The sequence below is a fragment of the Neodiprion fabricii genome, chromosome 3 (assembly GCF_021155785.1).
Source record: "Neodiprion fabricii isolate iyNeoFabr1 chromosome 3, iyNeoFabr1.1, whole genome shotgun sequence".
Taxonomy (NCBI): Eukaryota; Metazoa; Arthropoda; class Insecta; order Hymenoptera; family Diprionidae; genus Neodiprion; species Neodiprion fabricii.
Genome location: NC_060241.1, coordinates 35,685,159 through 35,702,624, shown reverse-complemented (window position 1 = coordinate 35,702,624; position 17,466 = coordinate 35,685,159). Strand labels below are relative to the sequence as shown.

The 17,466-nt window shown below is 40.1% G+C and overlaps 1 protein-coding gene across 1 annotated transcript; it reads right to left on the bottom strand.

Moving 5' to 3' along the window:
* Nucleotides 1-455: 455 nt before the first annotated feature.
* LOC124177101 (uncharacterized peptidase C1-like protein F26E4.3) lies at nt 456-15,157 on the bottom strand. Its single transcript, XM_046559106.1, has 8 exons — nt 14,829-15,157; nt 3,353-3,663; nt 3,172-3,238; nt 2,671-2,869; nt 2,258-2,553; nt 1,585-1,784; nt 1,328-1,482; nt 456-1,084 (listed from the first exon to the last, which is right to left on the bottom strand). Coding segments are annotated over exons 1-8 (1,353 nt in total). The 5' UTR covers nt 14,831-15,157; the 3' UTR covers nt 456-961.
* Between the last annotated feature and the right edge of the window lie 2,309 nt (nt 15,158-17,466).

Here is a 17,466-nt window from a genome sequence, read left to right as displayed (position 1 = left end):
GCAGCGCTGATTGAGTACGGAAATCGAGTTCAGATACGCAAAGTGGACACTCACACACACCTGTGGTAACGAACGCCGTCGATTTCGAATCGCATCTCCACCTTTCGGCGAAGTCGCGAACCACACGCTTCACATGACGTACCGAACGAGAAGCGTCCAGCGGGAAATTTGAAATGGCTAAGCTGCGAGGGCTCCCCGTCTGCATTCTACATTCTCTTCATCAACGAATCTTGTTTAATCATAGAACGCCATTCATGTGTATTATTTTATTTGAATTTGATGGTTAGAACCACCGGTTTCTCATCAAACCCGGGTGAAGGAATTCTACAAGAAAGAAAGATCCTACTTTTATCCACCTGTTTCCTCTGTATTAGAATGTACGAGTTTTGGAATAATTGTGTAATCGTTGCAGTTTCATTGACTAACGGCGTTCTTTTTTTTTTCTTGCAATATTACTTTATTATCAAATCAAATGTTGTTATTTCTCATTTCTAGAATTATCGAGAATAGTAAAGTTTCGAAGACTTACTGTTATAACACATATAACCTAGGTATGTGATATTTTATTAAATAATTTGTGCATCTTAGTGAATAATATGGCAGAGTTTACATAAGTGGTACGTATGTCATTATAATATTTTGATAAAATATTGTCATCATAAAAATATACATTTACGTGTAATTTTATGTGTGTATATATATGTATGTATATTATACGTATAACGTAGTAAAGAGTTCGTTATCAATACGAGTTATTTTTCTTCACTTGAAATATCTTATACACGTATACATACAATATGTTTAGTATTATATTATGTTATTATAATCGAAACTGTCGAGTTATTAGTATACATAGTGTGCTAATAAATACAGCGGTGATTCGTGAACGTTGTCTGTATGATTCTTATATTCATCGTGTGTAGATAGAAAAATGTGAACACGTGAAAATACGTTCGTATATCTACAGTATTGCCTTGGGCCAGGCAGCCAAGACAAAGGTTTCGATCTCACATTCGTTCACTCCTCGTAAAATCCTGAAGAATCCGTTTTCACCCCAATGCTCACCCCAGGAATTGGCCACGACCTGAGTAAACGATAAGAAGGATACGTGAAATTCAAGAGAACAGATTTTCAAACACAACACGCGTTTCAATCCTTCAAAAAGCGCACCAATTCAGACTGGTAAGTCTTATACCTTCGATACACAAGGTGTGGCTTTATCAGCTCAAAAACGACAAAACCGATTCTGAAATCTTTTGACCATTCGGTTTAAAATTTTCACCAGATAAAGGAGAGTATCTAATATTGCCCGTTTTCGAAAACTTACCCAGTATTTTACCGGTGGTCCGTACGAAACGATTTCTTCGCCCCAACCGACTATTCTGACGGAATGATAGCTTGTGCGAGAATCTTCTACCGTCGGGGAATGCCTGTATATACCAGATTTGTAGACGAATAGATCGGGGTAGACTTTCATCGTAGCTGTGAAATAAGAAAATAGTTAAAGTCGAGTTCACAGGGCCCTTTGGATTTGACAGTATTTCCACGCACAGTCCCGACTTTTTGTCTGCAGGATATATTTACCTTGCACCGGTCCTGACTTATTCATCTCATGCATGATGTCCGTTTCATTTCCCAAACGATAGGCTGGGCCCATTTTGTACAATTCTTTCCTGGTCGAGCCGGGCAGCCTTCGGCACTGAGTTTGGTCAAGAGTTATTCTTTTTGGGATTTTACATTTTCCGTTGACGCCCGTCCACGGATAACAATCTTCGTCTACCAGACTGCAACGAAAGTTAAAATCCAGGTTAATAATCAGAAGATTTATAATTTTCGTCGTACCATTTTCCCATAATCAAAAAATATTGTTTTTGCTACTAAAAATTAGAATAAGTTTTATAGCTTGATAACCAGAAAATCTGGTCTGTGTTAATTATTAATTCATTTCGATTAGGGTCACTCGTATTATATTTCATCATAATTCGATACTGGCACAATGAAAAATTGATGACATGGTCTTATTTGACGGTAAAAATGTGGCAAATTAAACCAGCATATTCGACGTTGCAGTAGCAATATGATATTTACACTGAGTACAGATACTTGTGCCACATTTACTTGTACTTTCAACCATGTTCAACCCGTTATTACAACGATACGGATTTTTCTCTGTAGGATATTTTGGTAACATGACAGATGAAATTTTTCTCATCGCCAGAGATTCGGAAAAGTGAAAGAAGATCTCAGGCAGCCTCACCCATTTTTCTTAACGAAAATCCAGGCCCTGTCCAGGTAGCCGCCTCCGCATCCTTGCTGTCCTCGGTTGTTGCAGGACAAGAGATGCTGGGCGGAAAGCGCGACGACTTCTCGTCCCATGCTTATGATGGCGTAGCGATCGGAAGCGACGTCGACGGTGGACAAAGCCCACGAAGCCCCGCACCATTCTTGGTCTCTGATATCGCTGATCATGCCCCTCCATTTATTTCTGGAATCGAAGTATTTGGGAAGCTTCTCGGGGTCGTAGACTTCGCGAATCGGGATCATCTTGGTCACCTGTGAAATTTGCATGAAATTTTTACTTCATTTCTCAATCAGCCGCGTGCTTGAAAAGTTTACTGGAAAAATTGTAAACGGAGCGAAATAATGATCGCGATAATAAATAACGCTCACGTATTCCGCGGGGTTCAATGTTCCTAGTCTCAACTTCATACCCTCGGCGAGGGTTCTTCCCCAGAATTCGGAGTGGTTTTCAGCCCGCCATCCCAACCGATCACTATCGTAATTCACAGCATCGATGATGTCGGGTTCCACCAAGCAACGGTTCGTCTCGCAAAGCATTTCCGGCTTCCTTCCCAAAGCTGAACATTTGCTAAGATGATAAAAAATCAGCGATCAATTGATTTCACGTGTTTCCCTTTATCCACGATGCTATACAGGGAAGAGGCGGACAAAATGGGCCCCGTATACAATCAAATGGGATTTCAAAAAATGCCGATTACACTTGAAATTTATTTTTAGACCGACGAAAAAAAAATTGCGTTGACGAAATTGGCCTAACGTTATTCCTCCCTTAGTGGGCATATTTTGCCCGCCTCTCCCCTTATATACCATATAATTAGTCAATTAGATAAATTGCGGACACGTTGAAACATTGTCAATCGATCAACCTACCATTTGTTACAATTCTCCTTCGTCGAGTGTCCGTGACCGTAATATTTCCCCTCGTAGAAACAGCTGGCTGTAACGAAAAGCAATTTGTCATTGCTTAGAAAAGGTGTGTTTAAAATAACTAAATTCAATTCGTTCCCTATCAATAATGAGAATCCGTTAACAATCAACGGCATTTCTTTACCTTTGATACTTTTCGGTGGTCCAATGTCTACAGGCATCCCTTTGCAGTGGGACCAGTAATCGGGACAGCAATCTGAGGTTACATTTCGGTCGCAAAAATCGTCGCAGTAGCACAACGTCCCGACAATCGGAGCACTGCAGACGTCTTTACGCCCATCGCAGCATCGCAATGCCGGATATGTTGCACCGCAGTACGGCCCTGGTGGTAGGTCGGAAAAATCGGGAATGCCCTGCGCGTAGCTGAAGAAAAGCGTCAAGACGAACGCCCCGATGAAGATCGTGAACGGAAAGTCGTTGTTCCTGCTTCGCGTCCTGAAACACGGATGTATTTTCAAATGAGTAAGGCTGTAAAACTACAGAACGTCCAAAGATCGAGCCAAGTTCTCTGCCTCTGCAGATCGTCCGGCGAATCGCATGCGGTGGGAAAATTTTTACTCCTCTGCAGTGACGAATTCGCGGTATTTCGAGTCGTTCGGACAACAACTACGTGCAAGGACGTCACGAGTATTTTTTTAGGCATGACTCGTACTGATTGCGCGCCTCAATTATCTCGATGAAATGACTCGCGTTGATGTTGCGAAAAAAGGTAGAAAAGCCTCTCCCTTCCCTCCTTCCCTCCAACGGACAAGTAAATGTGCACCTTGGCACGTTTTCAGATATTTTTGCGCATTTTTATTGCACGACCTTATTATGCGAGTTTCTTCGTTCTTTACGATTGTGGTTTTTTTTTTTTTTGTTTTTATTTATTTATTTTTTTTCTTGTTATCTTTGTTCAAGAATCCACCGACCGCGTTCAGCAAGCTGCAGTAAACGCGGTGCATGTGATCGTTGTAAGCTGTATTTATAAATGAAAAGGAAAAAAAGAAAATGTGAAAGTAAGGTGGTAAAAATAAACTGCAAATCAGGGAGGGTAAATATATCTGATCTAATTCGTTGCCTTTCGCTTTGACGTGAAAGTGCGTGTTAAAAACTACTGCGTACATCCGTGATATGAACAATTATCCCCTGCGGGCTTCGAATTTATTTGACTTTTGTTAGTTTACGTTATAAGATTTCGCTTTCGCTTATGCGTGGTGAAAAATGCATCTCTTCCCGGTCAGACGGGATCAAACTGCGCAGTTCGGAAACTTGAAAAATTAACTTCGCTATGTGGCTATGGTAATATGTGACCTCAAAGAATCGTTCCATTCCCCCTGCAGCCAAGGAAAACTGTTTTCACATCTCACGGGTTGTCTATTTTCTATGCCGACAAACGATCGCCATCAGCAGGTTAATTTCCGTGAAAATAACCAAGGGATTACCCAACTCTCGAGAATTAGAAACTGAATTATATGTACGCACAGAAATAAAGTCTGCAAATATACTTTTCCTGCCTGTAATGTCTCTTATTTCTCTTAACGATCAGGATTTTTTTCTTTTTTTTATCTTTTACACACGCTTACGCAGACCCGTTTCATCCTGCACCGACTCACGCTCATAGTCGAGGACTATTCATTCATGGCTCATTCGCCGAAACGGTCGCATCATCGTTCATTGATGGATTAGGAATCTGCGTAGCATGCACGTATTGTGCGTAAATTTTCGCACAGCCGCGTCAGTTCCGCGCAAACTGCGGCATAATTCCACCACGCAAATTCCGGCTTACAACCAGTTCCAACAGCTGATATTCCAGGTGAATATTTTCGCTCGCATTATCGTCTCGGTCAATAAATAAAATCGAATTTATCGAATCACGCACCGACGGAACTGAGGAAATAAAATTTGACGTTAAAAATTCCCGTTCGATACATTGACTCGCTTTTTCACGTGTTGGGGATATTTTTAACAGAGATAAATATTTTACACCTTTAAGAGGTTTCAAATTTCCTGCGAACAATATCGCCCGATTACTTACACACGTTGCTGCAATTGCTGCAAGCAGAACGGCGAGCGAGCGCGCTTATCTTAAATTTAAATACTCCACCGCGGTTTAATTCCCAAGCGTTATGTCACCCGCCTAACTTTACTTGTACAACAGAGAGAATTTAGAACTCGTCCAAGGTCTGGCAGATGTGCATGCCGCCGTTCCGTTTGACCTGTCAACCTGATGTTTATACTCTTATTCTCGGATCTTCCGTAGACGAAATTTCATTGCAAAAAGCTCCCGGTCGCTTTTAAATACGTGAACATAGAATCACTCCCGATTTTCCACAGCATCCTCCTTCTGTCGAAAATTGTCGTCACAAGACAAACACGTGCCGAGGAAATATGATTCATAAAACGATGCGAGCTGTTCGCGCTTTTCAATGACGCACAAATATATGCAGAAAGCTGAACCGAGACACGGCGAAAATTTTGTAATTTGAATTATAACAAGCGTATATATACTCTACGAGTATTTACGTACATACAACAGTCATTTCGTGTAAATGGTGTGTGACATATTTGCGCTATGAATAGTCCTACGTGTCACGCACTCCGTTGTACAGCTACTCCGCTAGGTTACTATTCTACAATTGTGCAAATATTTTCATAGAATCTATTCACCGGGACGAGAAAAAAAAACATTTACTACGATTTTTTCTGACTATCAGTATTTTTTTTTTTTTTTTTTAACCATCTTGGGCATAAATATTAATAATCTTGATGTACTAATTTCAGGTCTGCACCAAGCGGGATATGTCAGAGAACCAGGTAAAAAAAAATTAAAAAGATAGAACCTATCGTTATTATTTATACAGTGTTTCAATTAATCGTTTAATCGCTTCCGATGACGTCGGTAATTTGATAAAAATTGTTAAACTTAGTAATGTGTCCCATAAAAATCTCACGCTTCGATTCAAACAAGGTAGGTAAAAAAACGAATATTTAATATCGTGTTATACACAAGCGGCATGGCACAGATGAAACAGTTTTTATCAGTGAATATTCGGTGTTTGAGTTCTTGCTGTGTATTAAAATCGTTTCAGTTTATCTGAGAGCATCAAATGTACCGTGTGACCCATATTGTGCAACATATTAGTCCCCGTAAGAATTTCGTTTACATATTTACACAAAGCATGTAGTACACGTGGTATTGCAATACGTATAACTACTATACGTAAATTTTCAAGGTGCGATGCGTAGCGGCGTGGAAAAGATTAAGGGGGGAAACCAGTTTAGACCGATCGAAAAATCGTCTTTTTTTTTATTGCACAAATCGTTAGTATAACTATTCAAGAATATGTGGTCAAAATTTCAAAGCAAAATTCCCATTAGTTCGAACGCAATGAGCATTTAAACGATCGTTATCTCTCAGTCACTCGGTTCGGTGATTCATTTTTGAATGGGAGTGAAACTTTAGAGACAAATCATGAATTAAGACGCGATAATTGGGAAATGTGAAAATCTGTACTCTTTTCGGTCAAACTGGACAACTAACGGTTTTGAGGTGAGAAAAAGGAGAAGTATCGATATGCGATATCTATCTGCAACAACGCGAAGAAGGCGTCGAGAAAATACTTAGCTCGAATTTTTCAATACCATGGCTTGTGTGCAAAAACGGTTTTTAGCGAAAGAGAGCTCACCCGCTGTGCTGAAATTGTATAACGCTGAAGTCGTTGTAGCAGAGTGAAAATAAATGAATTCCAAAGCGGCGTATCGCGCGTGTAACGCGTTACACATAGTATCTTCCGGCAACCATGGTTTCGGCCTTCGAGAACGTATTTCGATCCGAGATTATTATGCGTGCGTCGGTTATAGGGGGGAAAAAATGTATCCCGAGGTATTTCAGGTCGGTACAGAAACGACTTCCGAGTTTCTCTCGAGAGCCGTGAAAATCGCGTAAAAGAGTTATTTGCGGACATTCTGCACGTGCCTTCGACGAGCTGTGACCGATCACCCAATTTCCTTTATTACATTAATACAGCCTTGCAATTTTAGAACAGCATTGAATTGAGCGGTACTAAATTCTACGTGCACTGTTAAAAAAAATTTAACCGAACGTAATGTCCCAACAGATCCATTTTGTATTTGTGTTATTTGATACATTTCTGTTAGTAAATGTGACATAAATTTTTGTAATTTCAACGTTCAAATCGTAATTTGTACTTTTTCTTTCAGTTTGTAATATTGGGAAATCTTTTTTCTAACCGTGTAGAGACCGTGCAGGAAGATACGCAAAGTCGTTCGAATCGTTTCCATTCTCCACCTAATTCCTAATATCAATGCTCCGTTGTAACAGCTCACTGGGCGGATAACCATCTGAACATTCATATTTTTTTTTCTAGATATTCATCTGAGATAATGCTAGCATAGTTGGAATTTGTCGTATATTGGCGGGACGCTTGAAACTTGAACATTTGTTAACGCTGCGAATTCTTCCTCCCAAAGTAAACGAAGGTTGACCTAAAATCGACACCTATTATCAATATTCCAAACTAAGAATAAATTTGACAAATCAGGTATCGATGTTTGGCGAATCAAACTCTACTCAAACTATTTTTCACCCATCCACAGCAGAATGAGAAAATAGTACGCCTAACTGTGAGTAGCTCGAAAAAATTGTCTTTATCGCATTTTTTCACTCGTTCAACTTTGCCATCGAATTCGGATCAACCCTGCAACCGTACCAGGTTGCAATATTCCGAGATCGTGCCAAAAGCGTCGAGCGATCACAGCACGAAGAAAAATCTTTCTTGTTGAATCATCGGTCGAACGAGTATAAGTATAGCGCGATTCTTGGAGTATTTAAAATAAGCGAAACCGTGCTACGAGGCGATCGGCTAATAAACCAGGTTCCCCATGCGGCTTCTTCTCGCAGATCTTCGCCCACTCGACGTTCTTATATCGGCTTATTGTTAGCAGCGAAGACTTGGCAGGCGATCGCCGTGGACTTGCCAATCCTACGCTTTCGTAGGATGACTTATTTTCCTGAGTTTCGATCGCCGTTCGGCTCTCCGTTTCGACGATGCTCCGCAGACACAGCTAGAAGCGTTTTCCGGATACTTATCGGATCCTCTTCCTCGAGTCTAAACATATCGCGGGCTGTTATCATCGAATTCCGCCAGCCGATTGATAGCCATTGGTTCGTCAATTTCGAGCTCACGATTTGCGAGCCGTTGTACATCGTTTCGGAGAAATTTGATTGCGGACGTTTCTGTCTGACCTATAACGGTTCCAGCCTCATCGGCAAACTTAAACTCTGTGCTTTCTGAATTTCTGCAGGGTTTCGTAATTCGTTACGTATCTGTATTAATTATTTAACGACCTACAAATTATTAGCTAAAGTTGAAATTAAGCAGCGTGTGGTCAGTTTATTTCTCTATTCTCGTTCAGTTCTCGTTCGTTTCAATCAAAGAGACACTGTGGCTGAATAATTTTTATTTTTAGTTATATTTCCTGGTCGTCTACCAAAGTTGTTAAGCTCCACGGGTAGATAAGTACAATTGTGATTTCGCCGCTCGTAAGATTGGATCAGATTCGACTATCTTCGGCTGAGAAAAGACGACGAGACGTCAATTTTATTGAATTTAAAGTACAGGAATTTTCACAGCGCAGAGGTTGAATTGAAAATAATGAAGCGACCCTCGCTTCGTTCCGGAAGTGGTTATACTAAGCGTATTGAAATTTGCGATAGCCTGCATGTACAGATTGCATATTATAATAATTCCGATGAAACTTAGCAGACTGGAAAATCGTCCATAAATTTATTTCGTAGCTTTTGTTCCTGAGAAGTCTCAACAAGCTCGCAACTTTGTTTGCATGATGATCCTCGCAGCTCGTCTTTCGTTGATCAAATGATGTGTATACCTGTATCTAAGAGAGAAAATTCGTGATTCGATTGCAAGTAGGGCAGACGGACGACGGATTCGTTGAATCTAATGACGCCCGGTCAATTAAAATAAGGATTAATATATATCCAGGCACAGGGAAGACAAATTTACTCTTGTAACCAGGTCAGTTATTTAACCCCAATGTATAGGAGACGCGTAACGATGCACCAATTACACGTTTCATAAAGTTAAACTCCCATTTTGCGAGTGACGACAAAGGCTATAAAAATCAATTACTCGAGTACGACTGTTTTCGGGCCATATTTCGTCGTTGCAGCAGCAGCAGATGCATAATTTGCAGTTTAGCTGCGTCTAATTAAATATTAAAATGACGCCTCGACATCTTTATACAAATACCACGCCGCAGCGTAAAACGCAAAGTTTGGGATGCTGCGACGCAACATCTAGATTGACACGCGGTAATTAGGATCGCGGAAGAATCTTTTAAATCCGCAATTTATGCCCGACCGCGCGTGTTCTCTCGAAGAACAAGTCATTACACGAGTCATTACCGCTGTGCATTTTTGCATATCATCCATTGATCGGCGTCAGGGTGACTAAGGATGAGGTAAACTCGTGCTTATGCTATTAACGGCAATTGTCGGATATTTCAGGAATGTCTGAGTGTTTTCCACCCGTCGATTCAGCGTTCCTACGGAATTCCTTGAGCGTTAAACAAAACCGCGAGGAAACATAAAAAAACCAGCGCGGAGTCGATTTAAATCTTTTTCTTTCTCTCTGCCTCTTTCTATTCCTGGCATATGATAAAGCGCTCTCATCGGCGGGATTCTTGATTTACGTGCTCACGTTTTATCCCGAGAATTGGCCAGTGTGCAAATTCGTTGACGCCTGATGCCTCTACGGTGTCGGTCACGAGACTCACCGATCTGTCCGCACGTTTTCACAAACGATTTGCCTACAACTTAAATTGCTATCACAATGTAGCACGTGATGACACCTAGGTGTTTCTAAAATTGCTTACCGGGCGGTAAGTATTTGCGCGGCTGACGAACCGATTCTATTCTCCACGGTTCTTATTTCCAGACCAACGAACCAACTGCATTGTTTTGGTCATCCCGTTCGCTGCTTTGTAACCGATGCAGTACAGTTATACTTCCGAGACAATCGCCTGATGATAAAGCAAGATAAAATCTGAACCTAACAAGAACCTTGTGCAAACGAATCTTTACCGCAAATCTGCATCGCAGAAGGGTCACAGTTCACACTTAGTTTCAGAGACTATTTATTGGCAAATCGAGGCTAATGTGAAAAAATTTAATTGGATAGTTCATTTTATTGTCGTAAAGTTCTGCACGTACGAGTAGAATTTAATGCTAAACAAGTAGAAGTTTTGGGTGTAGATTACTCAAAGCGTGTAAAGTGTGTAATCACGGTCCATTTTCTTTTTTCGCTACTGTTTTTCTTTTTTTTTTTTTTTATCTTTTACTTCTTTCCTTCGCAACAGAAAGCTTGGCGTCTGGCGGCAAGCTGAGAGCTATTCCGGTGTTAAATCACGGAGTGTTCGGAAATTGACTACGCGCATAAATAGTTCTCTATTTTCGAACTGAATAATGTGACGCTGGGTTCAACAAGTCGTATATACAAGAACGTTTGTTTACTTAATGTTAAACGCCACTTACCGAATAAACTAAGAAGATTATCTGTATCTTTTTCTCTTTCTCCCTCTCTCTCTCTCTCTTTGAGCTGTAATATATGTGTGTATAATAATATGTATAACGCACGGTGGGTAATCAACGTCGGTGGAAATCATTCCTCGGATGATTAGGCAAAGTGTATTTAGATACCGAAATGTTTGATTCATTCTTGAGCTTACGTTCCGGTTTCGTGTGTATTGCTAATTATTATTCGACGATTAAATCTATCGACTCGCTCGCAATTTAATCGCGGAATTTACGAGCCAAGCTGCAGTTTCAAATATCTTTTCAATCAAGTTTCAAGCCCCCGTATGACGCCTAGCCATGCACGTTTCTATACACAGTGTTAGTGCCAACGATCAGGCGGTCGAATGAAAACCTGCCGTTAATGAATCTGTCTATAAATGGGTCAAGAACGCCTTATTATGCACCACGATAAACGGCTATCGATATCCACTCGTGACTCGGTTCTAGCCTCATCTGATATCGCGTAACGTAGGTATTTAAACGACGGTAAGTAACGAGAAGATGAAATTTCTCCGCGAGAAGATAACATGCAGTTCTCGCGATGATTCAGAGCCTTGATTTACGAGCAATGCACGCCGCGTTATGTACATAAATACATACATACATACCTATGTCATCGTATTATAATAATTTATCCCGCCTGCTGGCGTTCCAGTCATTTGTTACATTTGAATTGCTATTACTAGGCAATTATGTTACGCAAATAGGTATATTGTCGGTTGTAAAAATTATTCCTGGAACAACATTCCCCTGTGGTAAAGTTATTGTTAGTATTTTTGTGACTTGTAACCGCTCCGGGATTCGTAGGGCTCGTCTCCTCTGACGGGGTTACGTCATGTATCAGTTGCTCAACTTCAGTGCTTCTGTCAACGGCCAGCTATGTAACCTTTGTTACGGTAGAGCTATATTTCAATCACGTTCCGTAAAACATTTTATAACCGAACAACGTGTCACTCGATTCATTCTTTCGTTATAATGCGCTTATTTTTATTCTGTTATTCAGTCGTGTTTTTCACGTGTGTTATCCGTTCATCACGCGTAGATCCGACCGTTGTTATATTTGCAGAAAAATTTTCGCCATTCCCATTTTGCCGATTCGGAATATCGTTAGACGAACCTTTCGCACCTGATAATATGTATTTCTAGACGAGTTTTGGCGTTAGGTGAATATCATGAATACAAATTACTTTGTCGCTGCCGTCTCTATAAAATTTTATGCGAATCCGCACGTGTGCGAAATTTCTACTGGATTTAATAGCCATGAAATTAAATATCAACGGGTTCCAAACTTCTTCTTTTCGTCTCTGCAATTATTCGCGAGTCCTCGCGTCATTGTTTCACTTTTCGCGTACAACTTGAGCACCGTAAACTTTTTCATCGCCATTCACGAATCCTAAGAATCGTCTGACCATGAGTGTAAAGGTACGATTTATTACCACACCAAAGGTAAAATTCTACCGTGTTTTAGCTGTAAAAAAATCTTGATTCAGGTAAATCGAAGGAGATGCAAAAATTTAGAAAGAAGCAAACGTGTCCGACGGAACAATTTCAGTGGTAAAAAGTCATCGTTGAAATCTCATGGCGCTCGGGGAGTAGATCAAACTCAAAAACTCGTTACGACGAGTTGAGGTCGCGTAAAATTTTAAGTAAGTATTTCGAACGAACTTTCTCACTTTGCGGAAATTTCTTGAGCCACGTCGCAATTTAACACTCATATTTCATTCGTACTTGAGGCATTTCGCTCTCTCTCGACACACCTCGACGAATTTATCCATTCGACCGACACCTCTTTTATCACTTGTCTACCTGTTTCGACGCTGTTATTGAACGAGCGTCTCTTAGAACCCGCCAAATCGGAACATGCATCGGACGCGAGTTCAGGTCACACGGCCACTTCTTAAAATACAATCTATGCCCCGATCCGCGAATCGAGTCTAATTCCCTGGCCGATCTCCATATAACCTCCAGATAGCCATTAGCTGAGATCTCATAATCGAATCGCTGACCTTAACGCGATCATCTTTAAATGTCGGATCGGAGGGCTTATAGTCGACTCCATCGTTCCGGATGCCGCGATCAGCCCGACACAGATATTGCTTTTCATACCTGTCCAATATTTAATTTACCAGTTTCGAAATGTCAATGTCACTCCGTGTCCTGTTGCGGAGCTTACACAACTGCATCGAGTCTTTTCGCAGAGCGCATTCCGCATTACGGAGACACTCGATACACCGCGGCTTATCGCATAACTTTCGAATGCCAACTTTGCAAGCCGTGATAATAAAGGGAGAAGGACTGGCCAGCTCGTCTCGCTGGCTCTGTTATTTATTATGCTCTCACTAATTCATAGCGCGATAGTGCGAAACTGCGAACCGGTTTCGGGAGATTGGCTGTGGAAAAAGGCGATAATTTTTATCAATTTCGTTACGAGATAGTCGTCCGTTGACCGTAATTTATCCAACTGTCGTATTGTTAAGCCACGGATTAGATGTTTACGAAATTATGAAAATAGAAAATACTGGAAGTTGAACGAAAGCTTTTGTATCGCTTTGAAGTAGTTTAAAATCTAGTTGATAATTCATTTGATCTCGCTCTTCGATGGCTGTTTCAATCACAATATAGCTATTTTTTTGAAATTTATCAAAACAGTTGTTTTCATAAAAAGTTGGCATCGATGAATATTTATTATTTCAACATTGCATCGATATCGATTATGATCAACAAATAACAATATCTAATTGATCGCTGACACGAGAAAAAAAATCTGTTCCAGTGATTTGGTAGAATACAGTAGTCTGCATAAAATGCAGAAATCGATCGAATCGACTGGATTTTCAACTATTTTGAAGTGATTTCAAGCAATTTGAAGCGAAGCATCGACATTCAAGCTTTTGCTTGTAATTCTTGTACATACCATTTTTATATTTTCAAAGACATTTTTGTAAATTATGAGTATAATAATTTTATAAACAGATATTTAACGTACGACTATCTCGTAATAAAATTAATAAAAAGCATCGAAGTTTGGCCAACCAATCTCGATATGCTCTGCAGTCATGTCGGCGGCAAAATTACGCTGCGAAAGCAAGCTTCTAGAATACTGCTTCGTTGTAGTAAGCGTGAAGTTGCTATCGGTTTTCGGATATTTAGGCGAAAGATAACGGTGATAAATAACACGAGATAAACGTTATGTAAATGTAGACGAGAAATGGGGTAGCAAAAAGGAAAAAAGTGGAATAAATCGTGCAAAAAATGTGATATTTGTGAAACGTGAAACCGCCTTCGTAAAAATTGTACCTACAAAATATAGTCGTGATAAAAAGAACGGAAGTTAACCGACGAAATAGAGGCTGTGATCAAACGTTACGTTGCTGATTTAGCAAAATTGCCGCACTATGAATATACCGTTATCAGCGGAAACGGAAGAAACTAAAAATTGACGCGACATAGTTAATGAATTGTATATAACCTTTCCACCCCCACATACATTGAACACATAAAGTATAAATATTCTAAAATTTCCGTTATTCTCTTAGTTCAAATATTAAACAGAAATAAATGACTTTTGCAAATCGATTCTGTAGCTCATTCTGTATTTCAATAATACGTTTGTTGTTTATCAACATTGCATAACAATTCTCCGATAAATTACTAACACGAGAAAGTTCGAGATCTAATCAACAAGCTGTCACTTCTGGTTTTCTGCGTCAGAATTTTGTGCAAAAAAATGTAATCAGTGCCTATATTCGAATGAAAAGTGATACGCAACACGTGCGAAAGATCGATAAACAGTTTTGTTATTCCCATTATATCGAAGAAGTAATGACGATAGAAAAATGAACAAAAAGAAAAAAAAAAGAAAACATAAAACACTTTAGCCTAAATTAAAGACTAGATTGATTTTAAAGATAAAAGAGAAACGCCAAAGTGATGAAAAAAAAAAATGAGAGACAATCAAGACAAACGGGATTACAAAGTATAAGAAAATATAAAGATTACTCACATTGCGATTCGTGGTGACGGAGGTCTTCTTCACCGATGCAAAAACCTCGATTCGTTCGATCGTGGAAAGCGAAAATTGGTCGTGAAATTTATTAACATTAATTGGAAAATCGATGTACTATTCGAAGTGATTTTCACGCATGAAAACGAGTATCCCTTCGGTTCGGATCGATGTCGCAAAAAGGTTGGTCACCGAGGATTCGAGTTTGGTGAATTATCTGTATCTGCAAGCAGAACGTTTCGAGGTTTGAAAGGATCGTTGCTGGCCGCTCGAAAGCGCGCGCCTCACTGCGTCCGCATCGTATCGCCGCGCTATTACGATTTGACTTTGGCTTACGCTATCCTAACCGAACCAACGAATGAGTGGACTCCGCAACTCGTTTAAAACAACCTATCGCCGCACGCAAGAACGCTAATGTTACACTTTAGAGTTCCGCGCTTTGTATCTTTATCCCTAATTACCCGAGCCAGGCACGCGAGCTCCAATTTTTCCGTCCTTTAACCGAACGCCGATCCTTCGATCACTCCATTTCTTACTCCCGATTTCGAGACAAAATTAAGAAGCCTCGCAACGAGAGAACAAAGTCGTTGAATCGACCGAATGTGCGGTCACGGGCGGCAAAATGAATATTCATTTGCGTAGATTCAAGATCTGTTGGTCTAACAAAATGCTTACTTCATTTAAATAGTCTAGCCAAATATTTTGTTAGACCGACAGATATTGAATTAACACGAAAAAATATTCACTTCGCCACACGTGACCGCACATTTTGTCGGTTCCACGACTATTTTCTCGCAGTAAATTTTTGCGGATTAATTCAAACAATTTACAGTGACATAAACTAAGCGTTAAGCTCGATGAATCCGGTTACTTGATTCCATTGATGACCCCCGATTGGCATTCTCAAAAGAAATGACCTGTTCGTTTTCAGGTTCCGGCTTGATTATTTGTCTGACGAAAATTTTGTGGGCGTGAAAATTGATTTCTTGAAAAAAACACATAATCATTCTCGTCATATTCAAATTTATAAACTACGAATTTAGACACATTTTTCGGGAAAAATGTTGACTGATACGCTGATCTCGTTTGGTCAAATCGCAATTAAAAACCTTCGTTTGCAGATGACGAGAACTGATCAGCGTCAAAATACTGTTTTTTTTTTTTTTTTATATATATCATTCAAAGATGTGTTTATCGAGCTATCATTTGATGGTTACTCATTCCCGGGTGAAACGAAGGACTAACCAGTTTCTAAACGAAACGGTTCTGACCCTCTCGCGTAGATAACGAGTTTATAAGTACGCATCGAGATCCGACTACTAATACTAGAGAATTATAATTCGGTGAGGCAATCCTGACAAAACGGAGTAAAAACAAAAGTCATAATCGGTATAAATAATCGTAGAAATTTTTTTTTTTTTTTGCACCCTATGAGCAGAAGATGTATATCACCTTTATATTCCAAACGTGTCGTTATTGTAAGCAGCCGACTGGTTTTTACCCGGTGAAAAAAATTGCAAACATTTCGTACGCGGAGTAATTAGTGCGACCACTTATGAATCGGCACGAGCCTAGAGTCTCGAATTTTTTCATTTACCATATTAATCCGCTTAAGTGGCAGCCAAAATTTATCTCACGCCCATTTGTAATTCATCTATTAAATCAGAGTGTGTAATAAACGGTTCATTATCAGACGCACGCTTGTAGAAAACTGACATATCTGCTCTTAAAGACGACACAAATAACCTGCGTAGAAACACGCTATCAAATTTCGATATCCGATTGCTGTGCCGAGATACCTGGCGAGAAGTTATTCAAAGTCTCAAGTGGCAATGCGCTGATTGTTCTTACCACTCGATGCAAACTGCATCAGTGCAGTCGGGCCGATAATCTCGTTTTGTAATCGATTTCCGGGAACGGAGAAAGATATCTGAAAGAATTGCGACGTTGTCATATAGAACCGAGAGTTTCGTTTTCTTCGTGATTGACATCACGGTCTGTTGACTTAAGATAAGACACGAAAAACTTGGAAAAGATAAAGAGGTGCCTCGAATTGGCTCCTTGATTAAAATTGACTAGCAAAAAGAGTGTGTAGAGTATCAATTATTATCTCATGGAAACAGGAAAAAGGGTCATTCAACTATTAATCAAGGGATGATTCGATTCGGGTGAATCACTTTTCCCGAGTGGCTGCGTAATTTGGCTTGGTGGGATCATTCTCGAGCTGACAAGCCGTCGCGATAAGCTGGCGCCGCGAATTGTTCCCGGAAAGAGTGCCGGAATTTAAATGGATTGCAAACAGAGATTTTGAAAAGATTTGACTCGGATAATATACTGCCAATCTTCATCGCGCCGTCACACCCGCCAAAGATACTCTCGACGAATTCCGATGCCTGGCTAAATGTACAAGGAAAAGCTCGTCAAGCTGCAGACGGATGGGTAATTTCTCCAATTCGTCAAGGTGGTGCTGAAATTTTGGAAATAACGTTCGATCTAAATTTGCAAAAGTTATATTATCTCAACAGTTATGGAGTTGAAACTTGGTCCGAGGTTCCAACAGTTTCCTCTGCGGACATTGTGACCTTATAAATGATCCGGTCGCTGTGGATTCTGCGGTGATTTAATAATTACAATGGTT

Coding starts and splice junctions, on each gene's coding strand:
- LOC124177101 (XM_046559106.1), bottom strand. Junction 1,785..2,257: donor ATTTTCGTTAAGAAAAATGG/GTGAGGCTGCCT, acceptor CTTTCGTTGCAG/TCTGGTAGACGAAGATTGTT. Junction 1,085..1,327: donor GACCACCGGTAAAATACTGG/GTAAGTTTTCGA, acceptor TCGTTTACTCAG/GTCGTGGCCAATTCCTGGGG.